Genomic DNA, 24,891 nt, shown 5'->3' with positions numbered 1-24,891 from the left:
CGCAACGTACCACTTGGTACGCCCAACGTACGTGCCCTATTCAACCATTTTTCCATTAAGAACTTAATACTTCACATCTTCACGTCCAAAGTCAGATCCACAGCTAAAATACCCTCATGAGTCATAAAGTTTCCAACTTTATGACTTTGCATGCCCATTAAGTGCTTAAAACACAAACCCCTAACATCTTAATGTATTAAGACCCTCCATAGCATGTATGGAGTGAAACTAACCCTCAAGACTACATTTTTATGACTCAAGACCCCTCATAAGGTCTAAAAGGACGACTTATTGGGTCAAGAACATGCCATGCTCAAGAATCACCATTTTTGGGACAAAAAGTGTCTTAAAGGAAGAAATGTCTAGATCTACAAGATGGAGTGATCAAGATGTGAACTTTATACCTCCTGGAGGTTGCTAACAAGAAAGAAATCCCAGATCCAAGATGCTTCCAAGTTCCAAGCTCTTCTCACCACCTTCATCTTCTTCAAGAACACCTCCAAAACACTCCAATGGCTTCAAGATGCACTATTTTCACTTAGGGTTTACTTAGGATCTTTTTTCACAGAGGGAGGCTGATGAAGAAATGAGACATGAGGCTATAATGAGGTTTAAATATAGACCAAACCCTAAAAATAGGGTTTGCCATGTCTTAACGTACGACCCGCGTATGAGGTGTACACCCAACGTACTAGGGCGCACCCTAGTACGCTTAGCATACACAACGTATGCTCAGCGTACAACACTTGGGCAAAGTTTCCACATTGCCACTATGGGCCAATCTAGCAACCTTTCTCAACTCAAGGGTCAAAATACAATATAATTCAAACATAGGGTTGAAATTGAAATTACCTTGACATTGGGATGTTACACCATTTATATCATTCCTGAAATAGCAACATACTTTCAATTTGTTGTTTTTTTGTTTTAAATAAGAAAGTACGTTACTATTTCTTGATAACACATGTTATAGCAGCCATCCGTGAGGGGATGCATAGGGTTCTGTATCACTCAATAAAACTACATTGCTATTTCCTTGCATGCCCCTCCATTATAATGGCTTGATGACAATTATACCCTCTATACAAACAAGTATATACTAAAAGTACATTGATATTTCCTCTAAACATTGTTAAAATCAAAGTCAAACTACAGCTTACCATACATACTAAAAGAAGTACATTGCAAAGGCTTAAACATATATACTGCATCATTAATTTCACTAAAAACACAACAAAAAGCATGATTATGAACCACTTCTGAAATCGTAATTTCCTACTCATTTGTGCCAATTCCTTACTTAAACTAATATATTCCTTATTTGCCATCCCTTTGTGCTCATTGAAATCTTTTTCCAAAATTGATATCCTCACTTCAATGGAATATACTTTTATTTATGTTAATCTCTCTTATTCGTGTTTCTTAGTCCTTCATCATCATCAACCCATTTCCAAAGAGAACAATTTGGTGTGTTTGGATCCTTCATATGCAGAAAAAATAAATCGATTAATTAACCAACCAAAGAGGGAAAACGACATTAACTAAATAAGTATGTATACAAAAGGTATGATAACTCATTGGTTAGTTGGGACAACCCCTAAATTTTTTTTCTAGGTTTCCTCTTAGTGGTTGAAGTCCAAATTTACGATGGGAACCCACAACCACAAGGGTATGCATCATTAACCATCTTATTTGTCTTCGAAACGTTTGAGCTTGAAGATGAGATTATGGATTTGGCAGAACAAGATGAAGCCATCCTAGATGCTGAAGAAGAAGACGATGCAGGAGAAGAAACCCTGGAGTGCTCGCCCCTTATTATGAGCAAAAGCCCTAATTCGATTTAAAGAAATACACATAAATGTCATGTCATTAATTTTAGGTCAACTCACCAATTTCTTAATCCTACACATCAAGTAACCCACAAAAACCGGTTACCATTAGGTGGGATGTGAACAAAATGTATAGTTAGTGGGTGTTTTTTATTCAACACCCTTAGTTGGATAGTATTTTTTTTAAACATTTTTTAAACATTTTTACTCTTATAAGTGATTTTCCCTTAAAACTAAAATTACCGTCGTTCACATCGTTCACAGCTCTCACATCGATCGCTCACAGCTCTCGTTCTTCACCAACGTTCACAACACCTGAAGGCACCGGCGACCCTCTTCCGATCTCCGCTCCAGACCATCGCTGCCGGCGCCGACTGCTACTCTATCTCTGATCTGGTAAGTCCCACCTCCGATCTTGGTTGAAATGGAATTTTCTCGTTCACATTGCATCTGATTTTTTGGTTTGTTTGAATCTTGAACTTAATTCTTGTATGATTTATATTATCTGGCTCCTAGAGGGTGTTCAATTTCTGCATTGGTGTTTGACATACTCTGGTTCGGTAAAGGTTTTTTTTTTAATATGGAATCGTCGAACCAGATGTGTAGCGTAATCTGTGGTGCTATAAAATCTGAATATTTAGCTGAATTCTTGTCTGATTTCTGGTAGTGGTTAATTTCTGGTGTTCTAAAATCTGAATATTAGACTGAATTTGTGTTATAAACTGTTTTCTGGTTCTGGTTAGTTCACTCCGACAGGCAAATGTTGGGATGTTATCCAGTTTTGGGGATGTTGAACCACACATTTATAGCAGGATGGCGCAAGAGTTTGTCTATTTCCCTTCTCTCCTCAAATTCTTCTAATAATCATAATCTTGCTTTCTACTCCAAATCAATCAAACCCAACATTCTTCCTACAACTACGAGCGAACTCAACCGGGACTCTCCTTTGATTGGTAATACTCTTCGTCTTTTTGATGATGTGAAATCGATAAATGTTTATGATGCAATATTCTCTAGGTCTAGAGTGCGTGATGATGGACTATATTTTTGGGAAGAAGAAGGCCACACAAGTTGTTCACTCGTAGGTATTTCTTTCATTCTTTGCCTTCAAGCATGATTAACGCTCATCATTTTATGGCTTTTAAATGTTTCATTACTCTTAAAGAGTGGAATGGAGGGGAAGGCAAAAAAAAAAGGCTCAAATCCCTCTAACTCAAGAACACACTTAATTATTTGTTTTGCTCTTCCATTTCCTTAGTTCCATTCTCCTCCATCCCCTTCCTTTCATTAAAAAACCCGAGAATAAGGCCATAAATAATGTTTCTGTGATGTCCAAAACTAAAGTAATTGCTAGGGTTTTTTTTTTTTTTTTTTTTTTGTTTGTGTGTGTGTGTGTGTAGCCTACGACAGGCATATATAGTAATCAAGATATGTGTTTTGGAAACTGTGTTATCTAAGATGCATATTCATTGATGAGTTTGAAATGACTCAAGTTATACTGGAAAATTTAAACATTCGGCAAAACAGATAAATGAATTAAATCATATGATGCGAAAAGGGAAACATGCATTTTGGTTAAATCAGAAAAAAAAAGATGGACTATATTATAGAAATTGCCAGATAGGTACGGTTGATGATAATCTTTCTTATCCTTAAGGGCCAGTTTTGCTGATTCATGATTCATCTGTAGAGGTTTTCCTGGTTATGTTATGGAGCTACAAGCATGGCCTTAATACTTTAACGTCTTGAAACTTGAAAGTACTATTGAGGAACTTGGAGTTAGAATGAAAGTGTAATGTAAGCTTTTTGTTTATTGCCAAAATGTTTCTTGGATTTATTACGAATCATGATCATATAAGGAGTCATGGAATTTCCTAGATACAAGTAGTTACAAGATGCCTATAGATTCCACTAAAGTTTTTGCAACATTACTCTTTTTTGAAATTCTGCTAGCACTTTTTGGGGAGGGGGAAACAGTTTAGTACCAAGAAGTCTTCCCCTACCTCATCTAGGCTCTTATTTAGGCCTTGAAGGAAATTCAAATTTCTATCTTTGTTAGGCACGTTGAGGACAACTAAGTTTGTAAACAAATCCATTTCCTCCTTGGCTAGTGTTACAAAAAGTTGATTCAATCTCGAAAAACTTAAGCGTTTTCAAGATCATTGTACATCTCTTGAATAACTTTCCAAATCTTGTGGATTGTGTTTGTGGGAAAATAACCCCTTAGGGTTTGCATTATTATTCATCAGTAATATAATACAATGTGTAAGATAATTACATAAAGGACTCCTAGACTATATAATATATATGAAACCTATACTAAACATAGGAAAATAAATAATACAATTAACACTCCCCCCCTCAGTTTGAGCAGGAGGTTCCCAAATGCTTAAACTGTCCCGAAAATCCAAAAATAATTGTTTAGGTAGTCCTTTAGTAAAAATATCTGCAAACTGATGAGCGGAAGAAACATGCAACACACGAACTTGACCAATACCAACACGTTTCCTGACAAAATGCAAATCTATTTCCACATGTTTGGTTCTTTGGTGCTGAACTGGGTTAGAAGCTAAGTACATGGCACGCACATTGTCACAAAATACAACCGTAGAGCAAGTCAAAAGACAAGAAAACTAAAGAAGCAGATTTCAGAGCCAAGCAGTTTCAACTACATTGGCCACCCCCGATACTCAACTTCGACACTAGACCTAGACACAATGTGTTGACGTTTGGTGGACCATGGAACAAGATTATCACCGAGATAAACACGGAACCCAGATGTAGACCGGCGTGTCAAGGGACAACCAACCTTGTCAGCATCATAATAAGAAACCAAACGATCGACATGAGACAGATGGATGAACAGACCGTGGTGAAGTGTACCCTGAAGATAATGCAGGATACGCTTAAGGGCTAAAAAGTGTGGTTCATGAGAATCATGCATGAAGAGGCATACTTGTTGAACCGCATAGGTAATATCCGGACGAGTGAATGCCAGATACTGTAAAGCCCCAACAAGACTTCGGTAGAGGGTTGGATCAGAAACCGGCGTCCCAGATGATGAGAGTTTCGTTTTTGTGTCCATAGGAGTGCTACAATGATTGCAAGAGGTCATACCAGCTCGGGATAAGATCTCCTTAGCGAACACAGTCTGGGAAAGAAACAAACTGTCTGAGGAACGAGTAGCAGTAATGCCGAGGAAAAATGACAAGGACCTAAGTATGCTATGGAAAACTCAGATGAGAGATGTGTGATGACTCTCGTGATGAGAGACGGGTTGGAAGCCGTGAGGATAATGTCATCAACATACAGAAGAAGATAGATAGTCTCAATTCCACGGTGAAAAGTGAAAAGAGAGGTATCCGAGCGACTGTCCCAAGGGAAGAAATGTAGACAGCGAACCGCTGATACGAGGCACGAGGAGCCTGTTTAAGACCATATAAGGCCTTGCGTAGGAGACATACGTAATCGGGATATGTAGGATGAACATTTCCAGGTGGCTGTTTCATGTAAACCTCTTCTGTTAAATCGCCATGAAGAAAGGCGTTTTTAACATCGCGCCGATGAATCGGCTCATGACGAGAGACAACAATACTAAGAACAGTACGAATGATAGCGGGTTCAACAACTGGACTAAATGTGTCATCAAAATCTAGACTAGGTTGCTGAGAGAAACCCTGTGCGATTAACTTGCCTTTGTAGCGATGGAGGTTAGTACCGTGAAAGTTAAACTTGTGACGGTAGAGTCATCGACAACCAACAATATTGGCAGTGGGAGGGTGAGGGACAAGATCCCATGTGATTGTCAGTGAGGGTTGGCATTTCCGTATCCATGGCTAACTTCCAATTCGGATCACTCATAGCCTGAGTGGTGAATCGAGGAATAAGGGAGAAGTCGGGAGTATCGGAGAGATTAAGAATTGTATGCGGTTTTAGGGAACCTGTTCTAGAGAGAGTAGTCATGGGATGACCACCTGTTGTAGGAGGAGACGGATTAGGAGATGGAGAAGTAGTGTTGACAACTGTGGGGCTGTCTACTCAGTTGGGAGGGAAGGAAATTGATGGAGAAAGGAGAGAGGGAGGGGGTCATCATCAGGAGTAAACTGATCATAGTTAGATTCGGAAGGGGCAGGGTGAAAGGCACAGTAAGGGAAGTGATCTTCATCGAATATGACATGACGGGAGATAATGACGCGTTACGTGACAAGAACGAGACACTTATGTCCCATATGATCCGGTGCAGGACCAAGATAAACGCACGCAGTGGACCTAAGAGAGAGCTTATGACGGGAGGTAGAAGATGTGTTAGAATAACACAAGCAACCAAAGACACGAAGGTGATCATATTTTGGAAATAAACCAAAGAGAACCTCAAAGGTTGCCTTTAAAGGAAAGAGTGGTAGTGGGAAGAAAATTAAGAGTTTGAACAGTTGTGAGAAGTGCTTCGGCCCAAAAGGTGGGGGCTAAAGACGCTTGGAAAAGAAAGGTGCGAACAGTGTTGGTTATGGTACGAATTGATCGTTATGCTTTTACATTTTGCTGAGACGTATATGGGCAAGAGAAACAAATGGAGATCCTATGAGATTAGAGATAGGTAAGAAGAAGATGATTATTAAATTCGCGTCCGTTGTCACACTGAAAAGATTGAATGTCAGTTTTAAATTGATTTTTGACATACATTCTAAAGTTACAAAAACAGAATATACCTCGGACTACGCGGAAAAACCCATAGAAAATGCAAAAAAATCATCTAAAAAAGAATATAATATTTAAAATCATTCAAACTGGTGACATGAGATGTCCATAAATCCAAATGAATAAGTTCAAATACATGCGAAGTTTTAGACAACGAAGAAGTAAAAGACAAGCGACAATGTTTTCCAAGTTGACAAACATGACATATTGGAACTTTATTAGTACTACTAAAAATAAAACGACACGACTGCAAAAACTTGAGAACCGAAGATCCGGGATGGCCTAAACAACGATGGCAAGTGAGAAGGGACACTGTTGTGAGAGCTTTAACCGAAGCCGAGGGAATGGAGGAGGGGGTACACGGGTACAAATCACCAACACTATCGCATCGTAGGAGAAGAGCATCCGAATCAAAATCCTTTACAATCAAAATCCTTTACAGAAAAACCAAAGGGGACAAAATCCCAATTATCAGTTGTAAATTTACAAACAAACACTAAGTTTTTGATCATTTGATTTGACACTAAAACATTTTAAGAGAAAATTTGTTATTAGAATAAGGAAGAAACGCTTGACCAATGTGAGAAACCGGAATAATTGCACCATTACCAACAATTATCGATTTAGAGCTACACGGTGAGGCCATGACCTCGGTAAGATCCAACTCCTTCAAGTCTAGCCTCACATAGACTTCACACTTCCTTTTCGGGCCTCCTTTCCTCCTTGCGCCATTAATAATGAACGTCTCCACCCTCCAACCGCAACAACTAGTTCTCTCCAATGCACTTGTCTAAACCACCACAATTCTAAAAGGGAAATAATTGAGTAGTTGTAGATTATTCCGTGCAAGTTATGTTTGCCATCAAGATAGTTTTTTCTAACAAGAATGGATAGGATGAGACTCAAATTAATGAAAGAGTCAATAAATGAAGTCACGAGAAACAATAGGGAATATATATATATATATATATATATATATATATATATATATATGTGTGTGTGTGTGTGTGTGTGTGTGTGTAGGTAGGTAGGTACGCACGTACGTATGCTGTATGCCATATTTGTGCCTTATAAAAGCAGTTTGCTGAATGCAGTGTTTGGGAACATGTTGTCCAGAAAGGGGATGCAGTTGTGGATGCCACTTGTGGAAATGGTTACGATACCTTGGTGATGGTGAATATGGTGGCTGATAAGTCACGTGCTGGCCGTGTTTATGCAATGGACATTCAAGAAACCGCAATAAAGAATACCATGTCTTTGTTGGATAGATCGCTTCATTCTAATGAGGTGACATTTTTCTTTATTTCCCATTATTGGCTTTATCTACCATTACATACATGTCTACAGTAATTTAATTGTTTTGATTCTTTCCAGAAAGAAATGGTAGAGCTATATGCTACCTGTCATAGCGAAATGGAACAAGTTGTTCCAAGGACTGCTACAGTGAGGTACACAGGGCATCTGATGCCTGTAAATGTTACCATATATTAATATTTAAGGACAAAGTTACATAAAGGGTCCTTGTGGTTGACAGAAAATACCACTGTAGGTCCTTTTGAGGAATTTTTAACATGGTTGGTCATTTGTAGTTTTAAAACGCACAGGATCGCCTGTGCTTTCAAAATCTTAAAAAGACGGTCATTTTGGCTAACGGTGTTAACTTTTTCGGTTTAAGTCCCATGTGAAATTACATAGCTAATGTTGTAATTTTGTCTATTATTTATTGTTGTTTAATTTAATTTATTTATATTTTTGTTGACGTTTTGTTCATGTTTTTTTCTTTTTTTCTTTTTTTTTTTTTTTTTTTTTTTAATTTTTATTTATTTACATTTTGTTCACTTACATTTTTTTTGACATTTTGTTCAAATACATTTTCTAATGTTTTTTTTGACGTTTTGTTTATTTATATTTGTTAAAGATTTCATGGACATTTTGATCATAATTCGTAACATAATTCACTTACAATCATGTTTTCCTTTTTCATTTTGTTCTTCAGATATAGATAAGGTTATATAATCATTATTTTTTAATTCAAGTATATAACTATATAACACAGATAAGTTTATATAATTATTATTTTTGTAATGCTTTTTATAAACATTTTTTTGTAGAAAAAAGTGTAAAAAGGTTTGTTAAACGTGAAGAGGATTATTATAGATTAGGTATAAAATTATTTATTTTAATAGAATTAATATATAGGCTAATTGGAATCCAAAACGTGTGTCAAGTTATACATCGGCTAATCGGAATCTGTATAACTCGAAAACGAAAAAAATGTCCAACACAAAAAAAAAAAAAAAAAAAAACTCGAAACGGGTTCAAGTGAATTATGATTAAAGGGTCCATGAAATCTTTAACATATATAAATAAACAAAACATCAAAAAAACATTAAAAAATGGATTTGAACAAAACGTAAAAAAATAGAATATTTTACTCGAACAAAACGTCAAAAAAATGTAAGCAAAAATAATGTAAAAAAACATTAAACAATATATTCGAACAAAATGTCAAAAAAAATCTAAATCATAAATAATATAAATAAATTAAATAAAAAAAATAAAATAAATAATAGGCAAAATTACATAAACGGTCCCTGTGGTTGGAAGGGCAAATATGTCATTTCACATGAGACTTAAACTGAAAAAGTTAACAGCGTTAGTCAAAAGGACCGTCTTTGTAAGATTTTGAAACCACACGACCAGCATTTTAAAAATTCCTCTAAAAGGAGCTGCGATGGATGGTATTACAAGGACCATTTATGTAGTTTTGTTGTAATAGTAGTTGTTCCTTGATAGGGTAGTTGCATTCAACTTGGGATATCTTCCGGGAGGTGACAAAACAGTGATTACTAAACCAGAAACAACCCTATTAGGAATGGAGGCTGCAACCAGAATAGTTGTAGCAGGAGGTGTTATCAGCATGCTAGTTTATGTGGGGCATCCTGGTGGAATGTAATTAATTAATTAAACTTCCTCTTGCTGCATTCTGTTATCAAATATTAAATCATATGATTCATGACATTGATAAGCTTGATTTTGTGCAGGGAAGAATATGAGATGGTGGAAGCCTTTGCTTCTGGATTGCCAGTCGATACCTGGATATGCTGCAAGCTTCAAATGTTGAACCGCCCGTTGGCTCCCATACTCCTTCTCTTATGTAAGAGGTAAAAGACAAAGCACCAAACACTACCTTAAAGGTATAGATCTTGAGTTGATTTAGTGGTTAAGTGAATATTTAACAGACTAAATAAATAACCACTGTCATTAGCCACTATGAATGATGGTTTCAAACATCAAATTTGCCCATGTAAACAAGAAAAATCAATGTTTAAATCCATTGTTTTGAATGAACATATAACTTCACTCAATATCATCAATGGAAAACAAAACATAAATCGATCGCGTTGAGACTCGAACCCACAATCTCCGGCTGTCTATTAGGTCACTTGATCTTTGGCCTTATGACATTGAAAAAAGAGTTTTTATTACATTAATACATAATTTGAGTTTCTACAACCACATGTATTTGTACTCTCTTTTTTACGCAAACTAACAGTATACTTTTATTTTTCTATCATTTGAAAATCCAAATCAAGTTTAAACATAATTAAAGAAAAATATATGTAAATGTTAAATTATATGTATTTTATTATTTGATATATAGTAATAGGGGTCTCATTGTAACTTTGTGTCATATATATTCAAGTGATAATACAACGTAATCCCTAAGGGGTTTTTTCCACCAATCCAACATGGTATCGGAGCTGGCGTCCCGCATCCCCATGGCTCAACACATCATTGTCTATTTGTCTATCCTCATTGAGTCTCCGACTCTGAGGAGAGTGTTAGTGTATTCTACATCGGCGTGACACCGTCTTATAAGTGATTATATATGTTGGAGTTTCCTTCTCTCCACAAATGGGTTTTTTTTAGGCTCCATATATATTTACAGTAAATCTAAAATGTGAAAATCAAGCCCAAATCGAACCCTAAACAAAAACACAATTTAAATGTAATCATGTCCATACTTTAGGTTGACATCAGTTATTTTTGGAAAACACTCGGACAAAACATTTATTTGTGTACCAATCGACATAAACAAACCAATTATTGCGGCAAATATCTTCCATTTTGATGAAACTGACGGTTGTACCACATGGTTTTGTCATCTAAAGGCTTTACATGAATAAGATGAATTCTAAAAAAAAAAAAAACAAACAAAAAGAGGAAATTTTGAATTAGTGTTTCTAACAAAAGATGAGGTGGTGAGGATTTTTAGAATTTTGAGCTTCATATTAGTAAAACTAATAGAAACACAAATTTGAACCAACGAAAATGACAGGAAGTGGATTCATGTTTCATTTATCCATTGGTTTGCATTTACGAAATTCTGGGTAGCGTGCAACTCCTCTCACGCTCACTCCTCCCCGCGGTAATTTCATTAAAATTAGGGATTATCGTAAAAATTAGGGATTAATTTGAATTGCATGAGCTGTTAACGTAAAAATTAGGGATTAATTTGAATCCATGCATGCATGCATCCGACTAACCTTGCATCTCGAATTTTGTAAGAAAATGTTAAAGAAAAATGTCGCCGCACAATGTCATACAAGATACCATCGTTCGTTATGCTCCATTGATGATCACGTCCCACGAGATTTGGCAAGGACATAATCCTCTCGATTATTCGCTTCCTCTTTTTATTTTACAACTATTGATCGTCATTGTTGTTGGGTTTGTATTAAAAAAATCGTCCAATTTTATTCTCAAAAAAACAATGGAAACATTCTATGTTTGAATAAACTAAAACCATTTTATACTCACCAATGATCATTTTGCAAGAACTTAGAAAGATTAAACATAACCAAAGAAGAAGAAAATATAACAACCTTTGAAGACTTTGGTTCATTTTGACAATTAGAAAGTTGATGAAGATGACTTGAAGCTCTGAGATAAAAGCTTCCTATAATGTATGCACCAAGCAAGATGAAACCACCATTATATGTGATACGTAATTTATATACTAGTTTTTATATTATAAACCAATCTAGACTAGCTAATACGCAAAAGGAAGTGTATCTAATCGAGTAATAGAATAGTTCAGGTAAGTCGGGTTTCGATCACAAGGAACAAAAACGATTAAAAGCTATAATATCTACTAAAGTTAACTAATTTAAACAAAGCAAATGAGGGGGGGGGGGGGGGGGGTTCTTGATTTTCCAAGTCCAGAAAACTTAAGAGCAGTTAACAAAAGCAAATTAAATTTAAGAAAAAACAGAAAACGGTTTTTAAGACAATATTTTAAAAAGACCTTCGTTTAGATACGATTCACCTATTATCTATGGTTGATTTTATGGATAGTATAATGGATTTATGGTTCGTTGGTTACCGATTCCTAGTATGATTAGAATTATGATCAAGGTTCTAATCCTTTGATTTAATAAGATTATTTATTCAAAGATCAAGTGGACAAACAACCAAACAAACCCTTATTGAGTTCGAATTATGCAAGACTTGAAATAATTATTGATATTTAATTGTGATAAACACTAAATCTATATATGAATGTTCATCATATATTAGCTACCACATTAATTTACCAACTTGTCTATTTAACCCTAGGTTTTTTATCATAACACTAGTCCTATAATTTCATAAGTCACAAAATCATAAGATTCAACATATCAAGATAGATAGTTCATCTAATCCTAATAAAACTCAACAATAAACATAAAAGTTGATTGTATTAACACAATAGGTTCTTTATCAATCATGCATAATGAATAAGTAACCAATATAAATCCATAATCCTTAAAATCAACACATAGAAGCAAAGATCCTCTACTGTGAACGAAATTTGGGGTTTTTAGCCTATACCTAGTGCAAACAAACAAGTAAAAACGAAATCTACTTTGCAAGACATAATGAAAATAAAGAAAACCAAGTATTTATAAGTAATGTTGCCTTCAAAATCAAACTCTAGTCGAATTCTGGTCTCCAAAGCCTCCAAGGGACGTCTCTGGTCTTCAAAAGTCGGCAATAGCTTAATGCATAAGTTAGGGAAATGAGCAAATATGATAAATTTATAGTTGCCAAAAATTATCTCCCACACTGTGGAGAATAGAGCTCCATGTCGTGGCTTCCACTTTCTTTCCGTAGACTCTAAGCCTGCTTTCCAGATCCCGTATAAACACCTCGCCACGACGTGACAAGAAAATATACACGCCGTGGGAACCTCAAAATCCATAGTTTTTGACTTTGTTTGACTCGATCCAATTCTTCCAACTTCCAGCTCTACATTTTGCTTCATTTTAATCCCGAGCATGTCTTCGCTTCTGCAAAACAAAATTTAAACATTATAAGCATCTTTTTTCCTAAATTAGACACACATGTAGCTAGAAATACTAAGACAATGCACAAAATATATGAATAAATATGACAATATCAAAATACCCCACACTTGACTTTTGTTTGCCGCCTAGAAAAAACTGATTTTTATTACATCATTACATCAAAATGTCAGCCACCAACATCATACAAGAAAATCCAAATTGAACTCATTCATTACACTTCACATCAATACATATATTTGTGTATAATGATTCCTAAGTACTTCCCAATCTAAATACTTACAATCCTCATAAACACTTCCCACTCATTTTAAACAACATTCATTTTTAGCATTCCTACCACATTTACCCTTTTATTTACCCCCTTTAGTTTCAAAAGTTATTGCCAATTTCCAAGTGAATCGTCTTTAAGAGAAAAATACTATATAATATGATTATCTAAAAATATAACTACACTTTTATTGCAACTTTATTTTTGTGGAACTTTTCTCTTTTCACTTTTTTTTTTCAACTTTTCTATTTTTTTTATTATATTTTCTCAATACTTCAACTTTCAACTTTCACATAAGCAAACAAATAACTTTAACTTTAACTTTATTGGTAATATACTATAGTTCGTGACTTTATAAGAAATTCATTGGGGTACTCAGAATTCCTTAGGCCACTATTGTGACCATGTGTAACGCCCTGTTTCGAATCATTTCCCATTTTGGGGTGGTGATAAGGGATTGGGTATTAGCAGCCTTAGGACCCTTGAAGAATTGAGTTTTGGGCTCATTTGAAGGTGGATGATGTATTTTGAATGATTCGGGCATTCGGTTTGTGTTTTGGAGTCAAATGGTATTTCGGTAATTTGTTAGCTCGGGCTTTTATGGAAATTGGAGGTTTGTTCGGAAAACGGTAAGGTATGTATGAGTTGATTAGAGTGTAGAGCTTCTCGTTACCTTTTCATTGATATAAGGATCGTCGGAATCGGATTTATAACGAAGAAGTTATGGCATTCGGAGTCCTTTAGGATTTGAGGGGAAACCCTAGTACGCAGGGCGTACCTAGGGAGTACGCGCAGCATACTGATGCGAAGGGCATTACGTTGGGCATAATGTTGTGTACGCTTAGCGTACTGTGAGGGTCTGATTGGGGTTGCAATACCTCGTACGCTGGGCGTACGAGGAGTATGCATGCGTACGAAGGGAAAAGAAAAATCCTAATTTTTGGATGTATACCCTATATAAACTCATTAAGTTTTTAGGCCTGGCCTCTTTACCAACCTCCAAGGCCCCAAAACCCTAAAAATCATTCGTAAGCCTCCATGGTTGTGATTTTGAGCTCATGGTGTGCATTTTGGTGTTTTTGAGTCATTTCCAAGAAGATGAAGCTTGGTGCAAGGTTGTGGATCAAGGAGGAGCTTGTGGATCTAGAGTATGTGCTTCATTTCCAGTTTGTTTGAGGTAAAAAGCTTTGATCTTGTTCGTTATTGGCTTAGATCTATGTTGTGTAAGTTTTGGTCCCTTTTTGGCCCCAAGAATGAGATCTAGTGGGTTGGTACCACTTCAGGAGCTATGTGTTGCCATTCTTGGTGTTTCTAAGGTTATAGATGCATAAAGTTGTCTCCTTTAGGGTTTGGAATCCCCCAAGCATGAATTGGTGTCCATTTGGTGGAAGTATGATGCTTTATCTTGAAGATTGTCCTTTTGGGGCATGCAAAGTCACCAAGTCAATGGCTTTATGGTTCTAGACACTTGTGTGGACTCAGATCTGTGGTTTGGACTTCTGGACTTAAGTATTAAGAACTTAATGTCGAAATTGGGCACCACCTGATACACATATAATCATATAACCATATAATCATATAAACATATAACCTTACTAGCACATGCAATAACCAGAAAGACTATAGCATACCATACAGTCATCGAGCCCCGCCCGACATTGGGCATCGCCCGGTAAGCATAAAAAACAGATACTAATAACTAGCATACAATATACTCATCAGGCCCTGCCTGACATCGGGCCTTTCCCGGTAAGCATACCATCATACAACACATGTAAGAGTCATGCACACATCTAGCATCCTAACATATAAATCATGAGTCAGCATTAGTGCCTTCGACCCGCTAAACCCAGTGAGGAGACTCACCTCGCACTGCCGAATCACTCAGATAATCCTTGGCTGTTGGCTGAAAGATCCCCGAACTATCAATATCAAATAACATTCAATTAATAATTGGATTCTCATCCAATTTACCATTACCTAGCTTGGACCAAGATTAAGCCCAAACCTAATAATCCAAAAGGCCCAAATACCAACTTAGCCATCCAAGGCCCAATTTTCCAAATTAGGCCCAAATCCTATTATAGGCCTTCACAAATAATTATCAGCCCAAAACCTGATGGCCCAACAGGGCCCAAGACAACCAAGCCCAAAAGATGGCCCAAACCTCGAAATCCAATCCTGCTGAGTACACGGGCCGTACTCAGCTGTACGCTAAGCGTACATGCTAAATGGCTTGTACACCGTGCGTACAGACTTGTACGCCCAACGTACTCACCCAACAAGCCAAACCCTTCCTTAAGCACTTAATGCTTAAGACCAGAAGTCCAAACCTCATATCTACTTCTTAATAAACGTCTATAACCATAAATCACTGACATGGTGACTTTGCATGCCCCAAAAGGACCCAGCTTCAAGATATAACACTTCACTTTCATTAAATGGACAGAATCTCATGCATGGTTGATTCTAAACCTTAAAGGTGCCAACTTTATGGACTTTGAACCTCAGAAACACCAGAGTGGCAACTCATAGTTCCTGGAGTGGTGCCCAAAAAGGGTCCAAAACCCATATAGACTAGATCTAAGCTTCTAGTAAGAAAGGTCATAGATTTTTACCTCAAACAAGATGGAAATGAAGTAGAGAATTAGGATCCACAAGCTCTTCCTTGATCCACAACCTTGCACCAAACTCCATCTTCTTGAGTATGAACCAAAACACACCAAGATGCACACAATGAGCTCAAAGACACCACTATGGAGGCTAAGGGACGATTTCTAGGGTTTTTGGGGCTTGGAGGTTGGTAAAGAGGCCATCCCTAAAGACTTAAAGTGCTTATATAGGATACAACATCTTAAATTAGGGTTTTCACATACACCTCGTACGCCCCGCGCACTCGTCGTACGCCTAACGTACGAGGCCTTGCACTCCCGATCCTTCCTTCGCAGTATGCTAAGCGTACACCACATTACGCCTCGCGTACTGCCCTTCACACCAGTACGCCCCGCGTACTCCCTAGGTACGCCCCGCGTACTAGGGTTTCCTCTTAAACCCTAAAGCACTCCGAAGGCCATAACATATTCGTTATAAATCCGATTTCGACGATCCTTATATTCATGAAAAGGTAACAAGAAGCTCTACGCTTTAATCAACTCATACCTACCTTATAATTTTACAAACAAACATCCAATTTCCATAAAAGCCCGAGCTGACATATTACTAAAATACCATTTGGCTCCAAAACACAAACTGAACACTCAGATCATCCAGATTACATCATCCACCTCCAAATGAGTCCAGATCTCAATCCTTCAAAGGTCCTAAGTCTGCTAATACCAAAATCCTTGATCACCACCCCGAAATGGGAACGATTCGAAACATGGCGTTACAAAATGTATTTTCTTTAATCAATACATTTGTCATTTAGAAATCATTTAAGTTATAGTATATACTACTTCTGTCGATATAGTGTTTATATATATGTCAAAAACAATGTAGAAAAAAAACATTATATGGAAACGTTCTGACCAAGCAAAAATGTTGAAAGGAAATGTTCAAAATTATCAAGACATAGTTTTCATATTGGCTCAACACCCCACTAAATAATATTCTCCTGATCGTGTATGACCACCAAATTCTCTCCATCACCCTCCACGTGTCCTTCCCTTTGTCATCTATAATTAACTTTCCAAGTTATTGGACCAATGAGATTATTGAGCCTAGATTGGACTCTCTATCACACACACACACAACTAAGTATCATGTTTGCTTACACACGGGTATACAAACATTATCTTGCTATATTCTTTTCAAATTGTATCTTATGTTTAAAACATTTATGTCAAAATAGGGGATAAAAGTATTAGCCTTAATCTTAACGAGCTTGTTTAAAAAAAAAAAAGCTTTCAAAGCATACAATCGTTGTTAAGCGTCAAATGTAAACTTGATAAAAACAGAACCCTATTATAAACTCGGTTCATATGAATATTGTTGGACGCTTAATGAACAAACACTTATCGAACCTTTTCAAGAGCTATCCTCACCACCACTCCCATGCCAATTCAACTTTACCTCTTACTGTCTATAGCAATGGAACCGATTAAAAGTTAATTTTCATTGCTCTTAATTTTGTCAATTGATCCTGCATCAACTTCTTTTGTTTAAACCAGATCATCAACTTGTTTACAAGTAGTGACGGCCAAGAAGCTTCATGTGTAGTATGCCAACAATCATAACAAGTGTCTTAATGTGTTATAAAGATATACTCTATTCACATTTTTTGAATCATGCATTTTACATTGAAAATCTATCTATTTACAATAGTGTACTTTCACTTTCTTAATTATTATCGCATGCACATTAGATAAGAGTCACGAAATACATCATTACCCTTCATGGGTTGTGCTTAGCACGAGCCTCAAACTTTTCTAGTATATATATAAAAATTGTCCATAACTAATCCAAAACAAATTAAAAGTAAATAATTATTCACGGATTTATAATCTTATTCCTTTATTCATTACATAATCACACATCACACATTCACACCTCAAGAAATGGATAATCTGTATACCCAACCTTCGGATCTTGGGTATAAAAAGTATTCCTGTCATACTTATTCAGACCCACATCAATTTCAAACCGCTTTGGCAAATCCGGATTCGCCAAGAAAAGCCGCCCAAATGCAACCAAATCCGCCTTACCGTCGGCGACGGCGTTGATGCCATCATCCCTCTTATAACCGCCGGCGCTAATAAACGTCCCCTTGAAAGCTTTCCTCATCGGAAGAGTACTATGTGGAGTTTCATACAACGTATCAACTTCCACCATTCTGGGCTCAATTACATGGAGATAAAGGATCTCATACTTGTTCAGTGCATTCGCCATGTAAAGCCCAAGAGCTTCAGGGTCAGAATCTGCGCACTCCATGTAATTCGCGAATGTAGATAACCTTATACCAACTCTGTCGCCTCCGATCTCATTCGCCACCGCTTCCACAATTTCTAAGGCGAATCGACACCTGTTTTCTAGGGTTCCGCCGTACTCATCTGTTCTGTCATTCACTTGATCTTTCAGGAATTGATCGATTATGTAACCGTTTGCCCCATGGATCTCTACACCGTCAAATCCTGTAAATTCAATCGGCAGTGTTACGAGTGGTCTAAACTCTAAAGTAAGTAATATTGTAAAGAGGTAATAACACCAACCTGCATCAATGGCATTTCGCGCGGCGAGTCTGAAATCATTTACAAGGGTTGGGATTTCATTAGATTGTAATCTACGAGGGGGAGACCAATCTCCACCGGCTAGGTTCGGTGTTATTCCTTTGTCTGTAGAAGATAACGGAGCTTGACCATTGGGTTGAAATCCTGATTTTGTCATTAATTAAATGAGATATGGTAATTTATTTTTGCATAAAACAAATAGTTACCCATTTTTGATACACCCTGACGTTTTTAAGTTTTTCTCGGTTTTGCCCAAAATTAAAATTTATGTTCGTTTATGCCTCAAATACCGGATAAAATGTTCACTTTTGCCCCTTTACCTTCTATTGCCGGTCAATCCTAAACTTTCGTTGCTGCCTTTAAATGAAAAACGCATATTTTGAACAAAATTGAGGGCAGGAAGTTTCGAACCCGGGCCTTCGACGCATCCGGCACAGACTTCAACCACCGAGCTAGAAGTATTCTTACGTTTTATTTACAAACTTAATATACATATTTTCTAACACCGGAACAAATTATTATTATTATTATTATTATTATTATTGTTTTGTTATTATTATTATTATTGTTTTTGTTATTATTATTAATATTATTACATTTTTTCGAGCGTTTTATATATTGAAAACCGTATTATTATTAAAAAAACATATAAATAACATAAAAATGTATTTTAACATATATATTAGGTATATATGTATTTATTTTTTATAAAAACATATCGATGCAGTTTATCTGTATGAGAAACTTTTTTATACATCTAAATATATATAACATCGTTATTTAGATGTAAAAAATGTTATTTATATGTATAAAAACATTTTTATACATATATAAACATATAGAGATATTTTTGAATGTATTTATACGTATAAAAATATTTTTTTATACATATAAAATGTATAGACATTTTAAAACATATTTTATATGGTATTTTTATATTTTATACATATAAATACCTATATATAGGTATTTATATTTAAAAAAGTAATTATACATTCTAATATAGATATTTATATTGAAAATAATAAATACATGTATTTAACTACCTATGATACAAAAAAATATATGATTTTATATTGAAAATACGAAAAAAAATATTTTTATAGTGATAATTTTAAAAAATACCTATTTATTTTGAAAATACGAAAAAAAAATATTTATAGTGTAAATTCAAAAAAATACCTATTTATATTGAAAATAATAAATAAATAATAATAATCAAAATGAAAAGCATATTAACTTGTTTCCGTGATATACATTATATTTATATCTTCAGGTAATAAGTCACGAATACCAATGTAGCTCAGTGGTAAACCTTTGCATTTGTGAGTTTGAAGTGGCAGGTTCGAACCCTGCTCACCTCATTTCCTTTTTTTAAAGGATTTTTGTGAAGCCTTTTATATAAAAACAAATGCGTGGCTGACACGCCAGCAAAAGTATCCCAATCAGCGCATACGTGGCTGCCACATTACAAATAACCGGTTTAATATGTTAAAGGGGCAAAACTGAAAAAAAATTGGAAGTTTGCGGCAAAAACGAACATAAATTTCAACTTTGGGCAAAACCGAAAAAAACTTGAAAACTTAAGGATTTTTATGACATTAACCCTTGGTAAAAAAGGTATTTTATGTAAAAAAAAAAATACTAGTTTACGGTCATTGGTGACATAGGTTCATAAGATCTGAAACAAAATCCAAATATGTAAATCTTTTACTTAAACAAGATTAATGGAATATGTAATGAAATAAAGAATGATTAGAGTTAATGCGATGAGTTATTTTGTTTTGTTTGTTCGTAGCAACAGAACTAATTCCATCTGATTTATTCATATAATGTAAAATTTTAACTTTATTATATACATTATTATACCAAATTATTTTGATAATAATTAATGAATTTTTATTAATAAGAAATTAACTTAAGCATAATAAAAGTTGAATAACCCCAAACAAGTTATACAAAATAATATATTTTCTTATTTAGAACAAATAAAACTAATTAAAATAGGTTAATAAATTTTATGTTGGTATATTCCATTTCAAACACCACCTAAATAAAAAATAATACTCCCTCCGTCTCAATATTATTGTCCACAGACAAAAAAACACATAGATTAAGAAAATCATTAATTACCATTAACTTTATTTAATAAAATGACAGTTTTGTCCTTACTTTGCATTTAATGTTCCATTAAATGCTTAGTTGGTTAAGTAATAATGAGGGAGTATTTTGATAACAATATTATTTATTTTTTATTTATTTTTAGAAGTGGACTATTATTTTGGAACAAACCAAAAAGGAAAGATGGACTATAATTTTGGGACGGAGGGACTAGATACTAAAAAGGTACATTCTTTAATAAATGATAGTTTACTTTTGATTATTTGATTTCTACATAATATAAATATGTTTAAGGTTTGCAAAGTACGATGCCATTAGAGATGAATACCAATTATTAAAGATGATTCCCCCTTTTTGTACCCGCATTAACTTAAAGGTGGGCTACGTTCCTTTTTCAATATTTAAAACCCAACTTGGTTCACAATGACTATTTAATTGATATTTAACAAAATAAGCAACGCTTTTAGATGCAAAAGATATCAAAACAAAAACATACCATAGTTTGAGACACGACCTACATGCCAAATCTGACAAAAAATTACACCACCCTTCTTGTGAACAGCATTTACGATCGGCTTCCATGCCTCTACTTGTTCTTTCGTCCAAATTCCAGGTGTTTCGGAATACCTTTTATGTCATATTTGATGGTATAAGGTTATTCAAGTATTTAAAATTCATGATAAATTGAACTTATATAGTCCATATTGTAACAATTTTTTGGGAGTTCATTCTTATACAAGTATTTTATTATTACCCTTGTGCAGTGTCGGAAACCCCAGTTGCTTCGGTGATAAGGAGACCTCCTTGGGTGGCTCTTTGAGAATAATATAAAATGGCATGTGCTTGTGGAATATTACCATACGATCTTTGTCTTGTCAAGGGTGCAAGCACAATCCTGTAATTTCATGCACTCATAAGTCCATTAGTAGTTTGAGTGTGTATGTAAAAAGCTTCTTGTTAATATTTTTATAAAATATGAAATGTTGGAGCTATGAGTTGCATAGATGAAAGTGAATTACAAAAGAAATTACCTGTGGGAGAGATTGAATTTGCCCATCTTGTATGGAGCAAGAAGAGGAATAGTGGGTGCCATTGCTAGGTGATCAATCTTGCTTTCAAGATCTCTAATTATATAACCCTAATTAGAATATTTTAAATCATCATTTTGTTGGTGCATTATTTCCATAGCTACGTAGGCAATTACATCACAAATCACAAACGGTCAAGTCAAAAGCCATTGAATTTATAATATATTATAGTATTCCCATAGCATAGTGAATTAAAAAACTACAAGTTGGAAATGGAATTTGTTTTGATCAGGAAAAGACTACGAATTAGTGACAAATTATACATGAACTTCGTGTCGGAAATGGTGACAAGTTAGTTGTAACATCGTCAATAATATTTAGGTACGTAAATTAGTATTATTTTTACCTAATATAGTAGGATGCGGTTACGCGGGGTATTTTTCATGGAGTTCACGTTTCGAACAGAGGGGATGCTGTCACATTTGTCTGGTAAAAATGCTACTATTTTTTTCGGGGAGTGGTCTCAAAAAAATGCTAGGAACATCAGTTGGATATTTTAAGTTGTTTTTAAAAAAACATCAATTGGATCCTTCGGTGTTTCCATCTTGGGTTAAAAACCACCGCAGCCAAGAGTAATTTAATGGGAGTGGGTGTTTCGTTTGAGGAGATTTAGTCTACGGTGATTCCTTTAGGTTGTAGAGAAGAAAAATCCCTTTCTTATATTTGGGCCTCCCAACCAGGATTCGACACATCTAATATATTATTATTTATTATTCAGGCTTTAATTACAAATAAATAAACTTTGTTGGATCTATAAATAAACTCTGTGAAAAAAACTTTAATATGACAAAGATATTGCAAGATTTTTTGTTTAATGAGTTTGCACTGATGTAACTTAAAAAAAACCAACACTACTTTTCTCATTTCAGATGCTTTTTATAGAAAAGGAAAATTTTCCAAATTACATACAACATTTTTGCTCTCTTCACATAAAAACTATCCCTAACAAATGCAAACAAATTGAAAGTAAATAAATTATTCATGGATTTATAATTTTATTCATTTACAATAATCACTCATCACACCTCAAGAAATGGATAATCCGTATACCCGATCTTGGAATCTTGGGTATAAAAAGTATTCCTGTCATACTTATTAAGAGCAGCATCAATTTTAAACCGCTTTGGTAAATCCGGATTCGCCAAGAAAAGCCGCCCAAATGCAACCAAATCCGTCTTACTGTCGGCGACGGCGTTGATGGCGTCATCTCTCTTATAGCCGCCGGAGCTAATAAACGTCCCCTTGAAAGCTTTCTTCATCGGAAGAGTACTATATGGGGTATCATATAACGTATCAGCTTCCACCATCCTGGGCTCAATTACATGGAGATAAAGGATCTCATACTTGTTAAGTGCATTCGCCATGTAAAGCCCAAGAGCTTCAGGGTCAGAATCCGCGCATTCCATGTAATTCGCGAATGTAGATAACCTTATACCAACTCTGTCGCCTCCGATCTCATTCGCCACCGCTTCTACAATTTCTAAGGCGAATCGACACCTGTTTTCCAAAGTTCCGCCGTACTCATCGGTTCTGTCATTCACTTGATCTTTCAGAAATTGCTCGATTATGTATCCATTTGCCCCATGAATCTCTACACCATCAAATCCTGCATCAATGGCGTTACGTGCGGCGAGTCTGAAATCGTCAACCAAGGCTGGGATTTCATCGGACCGTAGTTTACGAGGAGGAGACCAATCCCCACCGGCGACTCCCGGTGTTATTCCTTTGTCGGTTGAAGATAAAGGAGCTACACCATTGGGTTGAAATTCTGGTTTTGGAAGGAGTTATTTTAGTTAACAGTTGCACCTTATCACATAAAATGGTTTTTATATACAGAAAATGTTTATGTATAAAAATATAATAGATAGTTAGATACGTAGGTTCCAAGCTGATTATCAAGCACATTTGAAATGGGCTAGACTTTTTTTCAAAAGAAATCAAACATAACATACCATAGTTTGATACACGGCCTACGTGCCAAATCTGACAAAATATTATGCCACCTTTCTCATGAACAGCATTTACAATCGGTTTCCATGCCTCCACTTGATCTTTCGTCCAAATTCCAGGTGTTTCAGGATACCTTTTCATGTCATATTTGACAACATACAGTCATTCAAGTATTCAAAAACTTAAGGTTAATAAACTTATATAAAGTAATTGTACGACAACATTGCAAATTGAGTACTTACCCTTGGGCAGTGTCCGAGATCCCAGTTGCTTCGGTGATGAGGAGACCTCCTTCGGTGGCTCTTTGAGAATAATACAAAATCGCATGTGGTTGTGGCATATTACCATATGATCTATTTCTGGTCATGGGTGCGAGTACAACCCTGTGAATTTATAATTATAAGCATTTGTAAATCAAAAAACAGTTTGAAAGTATATGTCAAAAGCTTCCTATTATTTTTCTCATGGAAAATCAAATGATGGAATTATGAATTGTACATTGTTCATATATAAATCAGTGCAAGTTATAAGAGAAATTACCTGTGGGAGAGATTAATCTTGCCCATCTTGTATGGAGTGAGAAGAGGAATTGTGGATGCCATTGTTATGTGAATCTTGCTTACAAGATCTCTCATTTATATAACCCCACCTGGAATCTTTAAAATCATTTTTATTCTCTGTGCATTATTTCCGATGATAATTGCTACGTATGCGATTACATCAAAAGTCTCGTGGTCAACGTCAAAAGGAATTGAATATATAATATTTTATCCCATTTTAATAAGAAAAAGAAAAACCTATGAGTTGGAAACCTAATTGGTTTTGATTAGTGAAAACAATACGAATAAATTGGTGTCGGTGGTGGTGATAAACCAGCCATAGTTTCAAGAAAATTTAACTAAATTACATGTTGTAACAAAGTATTTTACATAAGGCTAGACGGTGTGGACTTCGGATATCTCGGCATCCCACTCGGCGAACTTGGCAAACACCGTGCCGACCCTTCGGCTTGTCGAGCTCGGCTTGGTAACTCGGCTAGCTTTCACTGAAGAGAGAGGGTGTATTGGGAAAAGAATGTGGACGTTGGAGATGGTCAAATGTGACCGTGTTTTCAAAAAAAAAAAATTCAAAAAATTCCTTCATTTTTACCTTAAATAAATACCACTCTCTCATATTTTATCCCACTTCACAACCTTCAAATTATCACTCAAACCATTCAATTTATTTTTGAAAAAAAAGCTTCTTCCTCCAACCCAAAAGCTCAAAAAAATACCAAACGAAATACTCAAAACCCAAACGTCTCACCTTCTTCACCAACTTTTCTCCAAAATCAACGCGATCGGTCTATTTTTTCTCCACCGA

At 35.5% G+C, this 24,891-nt stretch overlaps 3 protein-coding genes across 4 annotated transcripts; 1 reads left to right on the top strand and 2 right to left on the bottom strand.

Moving 5' to 3' along the window:
• The first annotated feature begins 2,060 nt into the window (after window positions 1–2,060).
• LOC145123468 (S-adenosyl-L-methionine-dependent methyltransferases superfamily protein) lies at window positions 2,061–9,892 on the top strand. Of its 2 annotated transcripts, none has more exons than XM_079058678.1 (7): window positions 2,061–2,225; window positions 2,586–2,782; window positions 2,847–2,910; window positions 7,619–7,811; window positions 7,899–7,972; window positions 9,321–9,476; window positions 9,569–9,892. In XM_079058678.1, the coding sequence occupies exons 2-7, from the start codon at window positions 2,590–2,592 to the stop codon at window positions 9,690–9,692; spliced, it is 804 nt and encodes a 267-aa protein (XP_078914804.1). In that variant the 5' UTR covers window positions 2,061–2,225; window positions 2,586–2,589; the 3' UTR covers window positions 9,693–9,892. The 2 variants fall into 2 exon arrangements, with proteins under 2 accessions (XP_078914804.1, XP_078914803.1); XM_079058677.1 differs by having other exon boundaries at window positions 2,573–2,782.
• A 7,723-nt stretch (window positions 9,893–17,615) lies between these two features.
• Window positions 17,616–21,614, bottom strand: LOC145123937 (putative 12-oxophytodienoate reductase 11). The gene is made up of 5 exons (XM_079059120.1): window positions 21,523–21,614; window positions 21,246–21,386; window positions 20,988–21,118; window positions 18,353–18,514; window positions 17,616–18,274 (listed from the first exon to the last, which is right to left on the bottom strand). Exons 1-5 carry the CDS (start codon window positions 21,582–21,584, stop codon window positions 17,688–17,690), a joined length of 1,083 nt encoding a protein of 360 aa, XP_078915246.1. The 5' UTR covers window positions 21,585–21,614; the 3' UTR covers window positions 17,616–17,687.
• An 800-nt stretch (window positions 21,615–22,414) lies between these two features.
• LOC145124812 (putative 12-oxophytodienoate reductase 11) lies at window positions 22,415–24,178 on the bottom strand. The gene is made up of 4 exons (XM_079060271.1): window positions 24,070–24,178; window positions 23,772–23,912; window positions 23,532–23,662; window positions 22,415–23,347 (listed from the first exon to the last, which is right to left on the bottom strand). The coding sequence occupies exons 1-4, from the start codon at window positions 24,162–24,164 to the stop codon at window positions 22,599–22,601; spliced, it is 1,116 nt and encodes a 371-aa protein (XP_078916397.1). The 5' UTR covers window positions 24,165–24,178; the 3' UTR covers window positions 22,415–22,598.
• Between the last annotated feature and the right edge of the window lie 713 nt (window positions 24,179–24,891).

This window comes from Lactuca virosa, chromosome 7 (genome assembly GCF_052849685.1).
Source record: "Lactuca virosa cultivar CGN04683 chromosome 7, Lactuca_virosa_CGN04683_v6, whole genome shotgun sequence".
Taxonomy (NCBI): domain Eukaryota; kingdom Viridiplantae; phylum Streptophyta; class Magnoliopsida; order Asterales; family Asteraceae; genus Lactuca; species Lactuca virosa.
This window is presented reverse-complemented; position numbering and strand designations above follow the sequence as displayed.

Excerpts from the sequence above, each read along its gene's own strand:
- LOC145123468 (XM_079058678.1), top strand. The coding sequence starts at position 2,590 with ATGTTGGGATGTTATCCAGTTTTGGGGATGTTGAACCACACATTTATA. Across the intron at positions 7,812-7,898 it reads GATCGCTTCATTCTAATGAG|AAAGAAATGGTAGAGCTATA; the intron begins GTGACATTTTTC and ends GATTCTTTCCAG. Across the intron at positions 7,973-9,320 it reads CCAAGGACTGCTACAGTGAG|GGTAGTTGCATTCAACTTGG; the intron begins GTACACAGGGCA and ends GTTCCTTGATAG.
- LOC145123937 (XM_079059120.1), bottom strand. The coding sequence starts at position 21,584 with ATGGCACCCACTATTCCTCTTCTTGCTCCATACAAGATGGGCAAATTC. Across the intron at positions 21,387-21,522 it reads AAATTCAATCTCTCCCACAG|GATTGTGCTTGCACCCTTGA; the intron begins GTAATTTCTTTT and ends ATGAAATTACAG. Across the intron at positions 18,515-20,987 it reads AGGTCGTGTCTCAAACTATG|GATTTCAACCCAATGGTCAA; the intron begins GTATGTTTTTGT and ends TGACAAAATCAG.
- LOC145124812 (XM_079060271.1), bottom strand. The coding sequence starts at position 24,164 with ATGAGAGATCTTGTAAGCAAGATTCACATAACAATGGCATCCACAATT. Across the intron at positions 23,913-24,069 it reads AAGATTAATCTCTCCCACAG|GGTTGTACTCGCACCCATGA; the intron begins GTAATTTCTCTT and ends ATAAATTCACAG. Across the intron at positions 23,348-23,531 it reads AGGCCGTGTATCAAACTATG|AATTTCAACCCAATGGTGTA; the intron begins GTATGTTATGTT and ends TTCCAAAACCAG.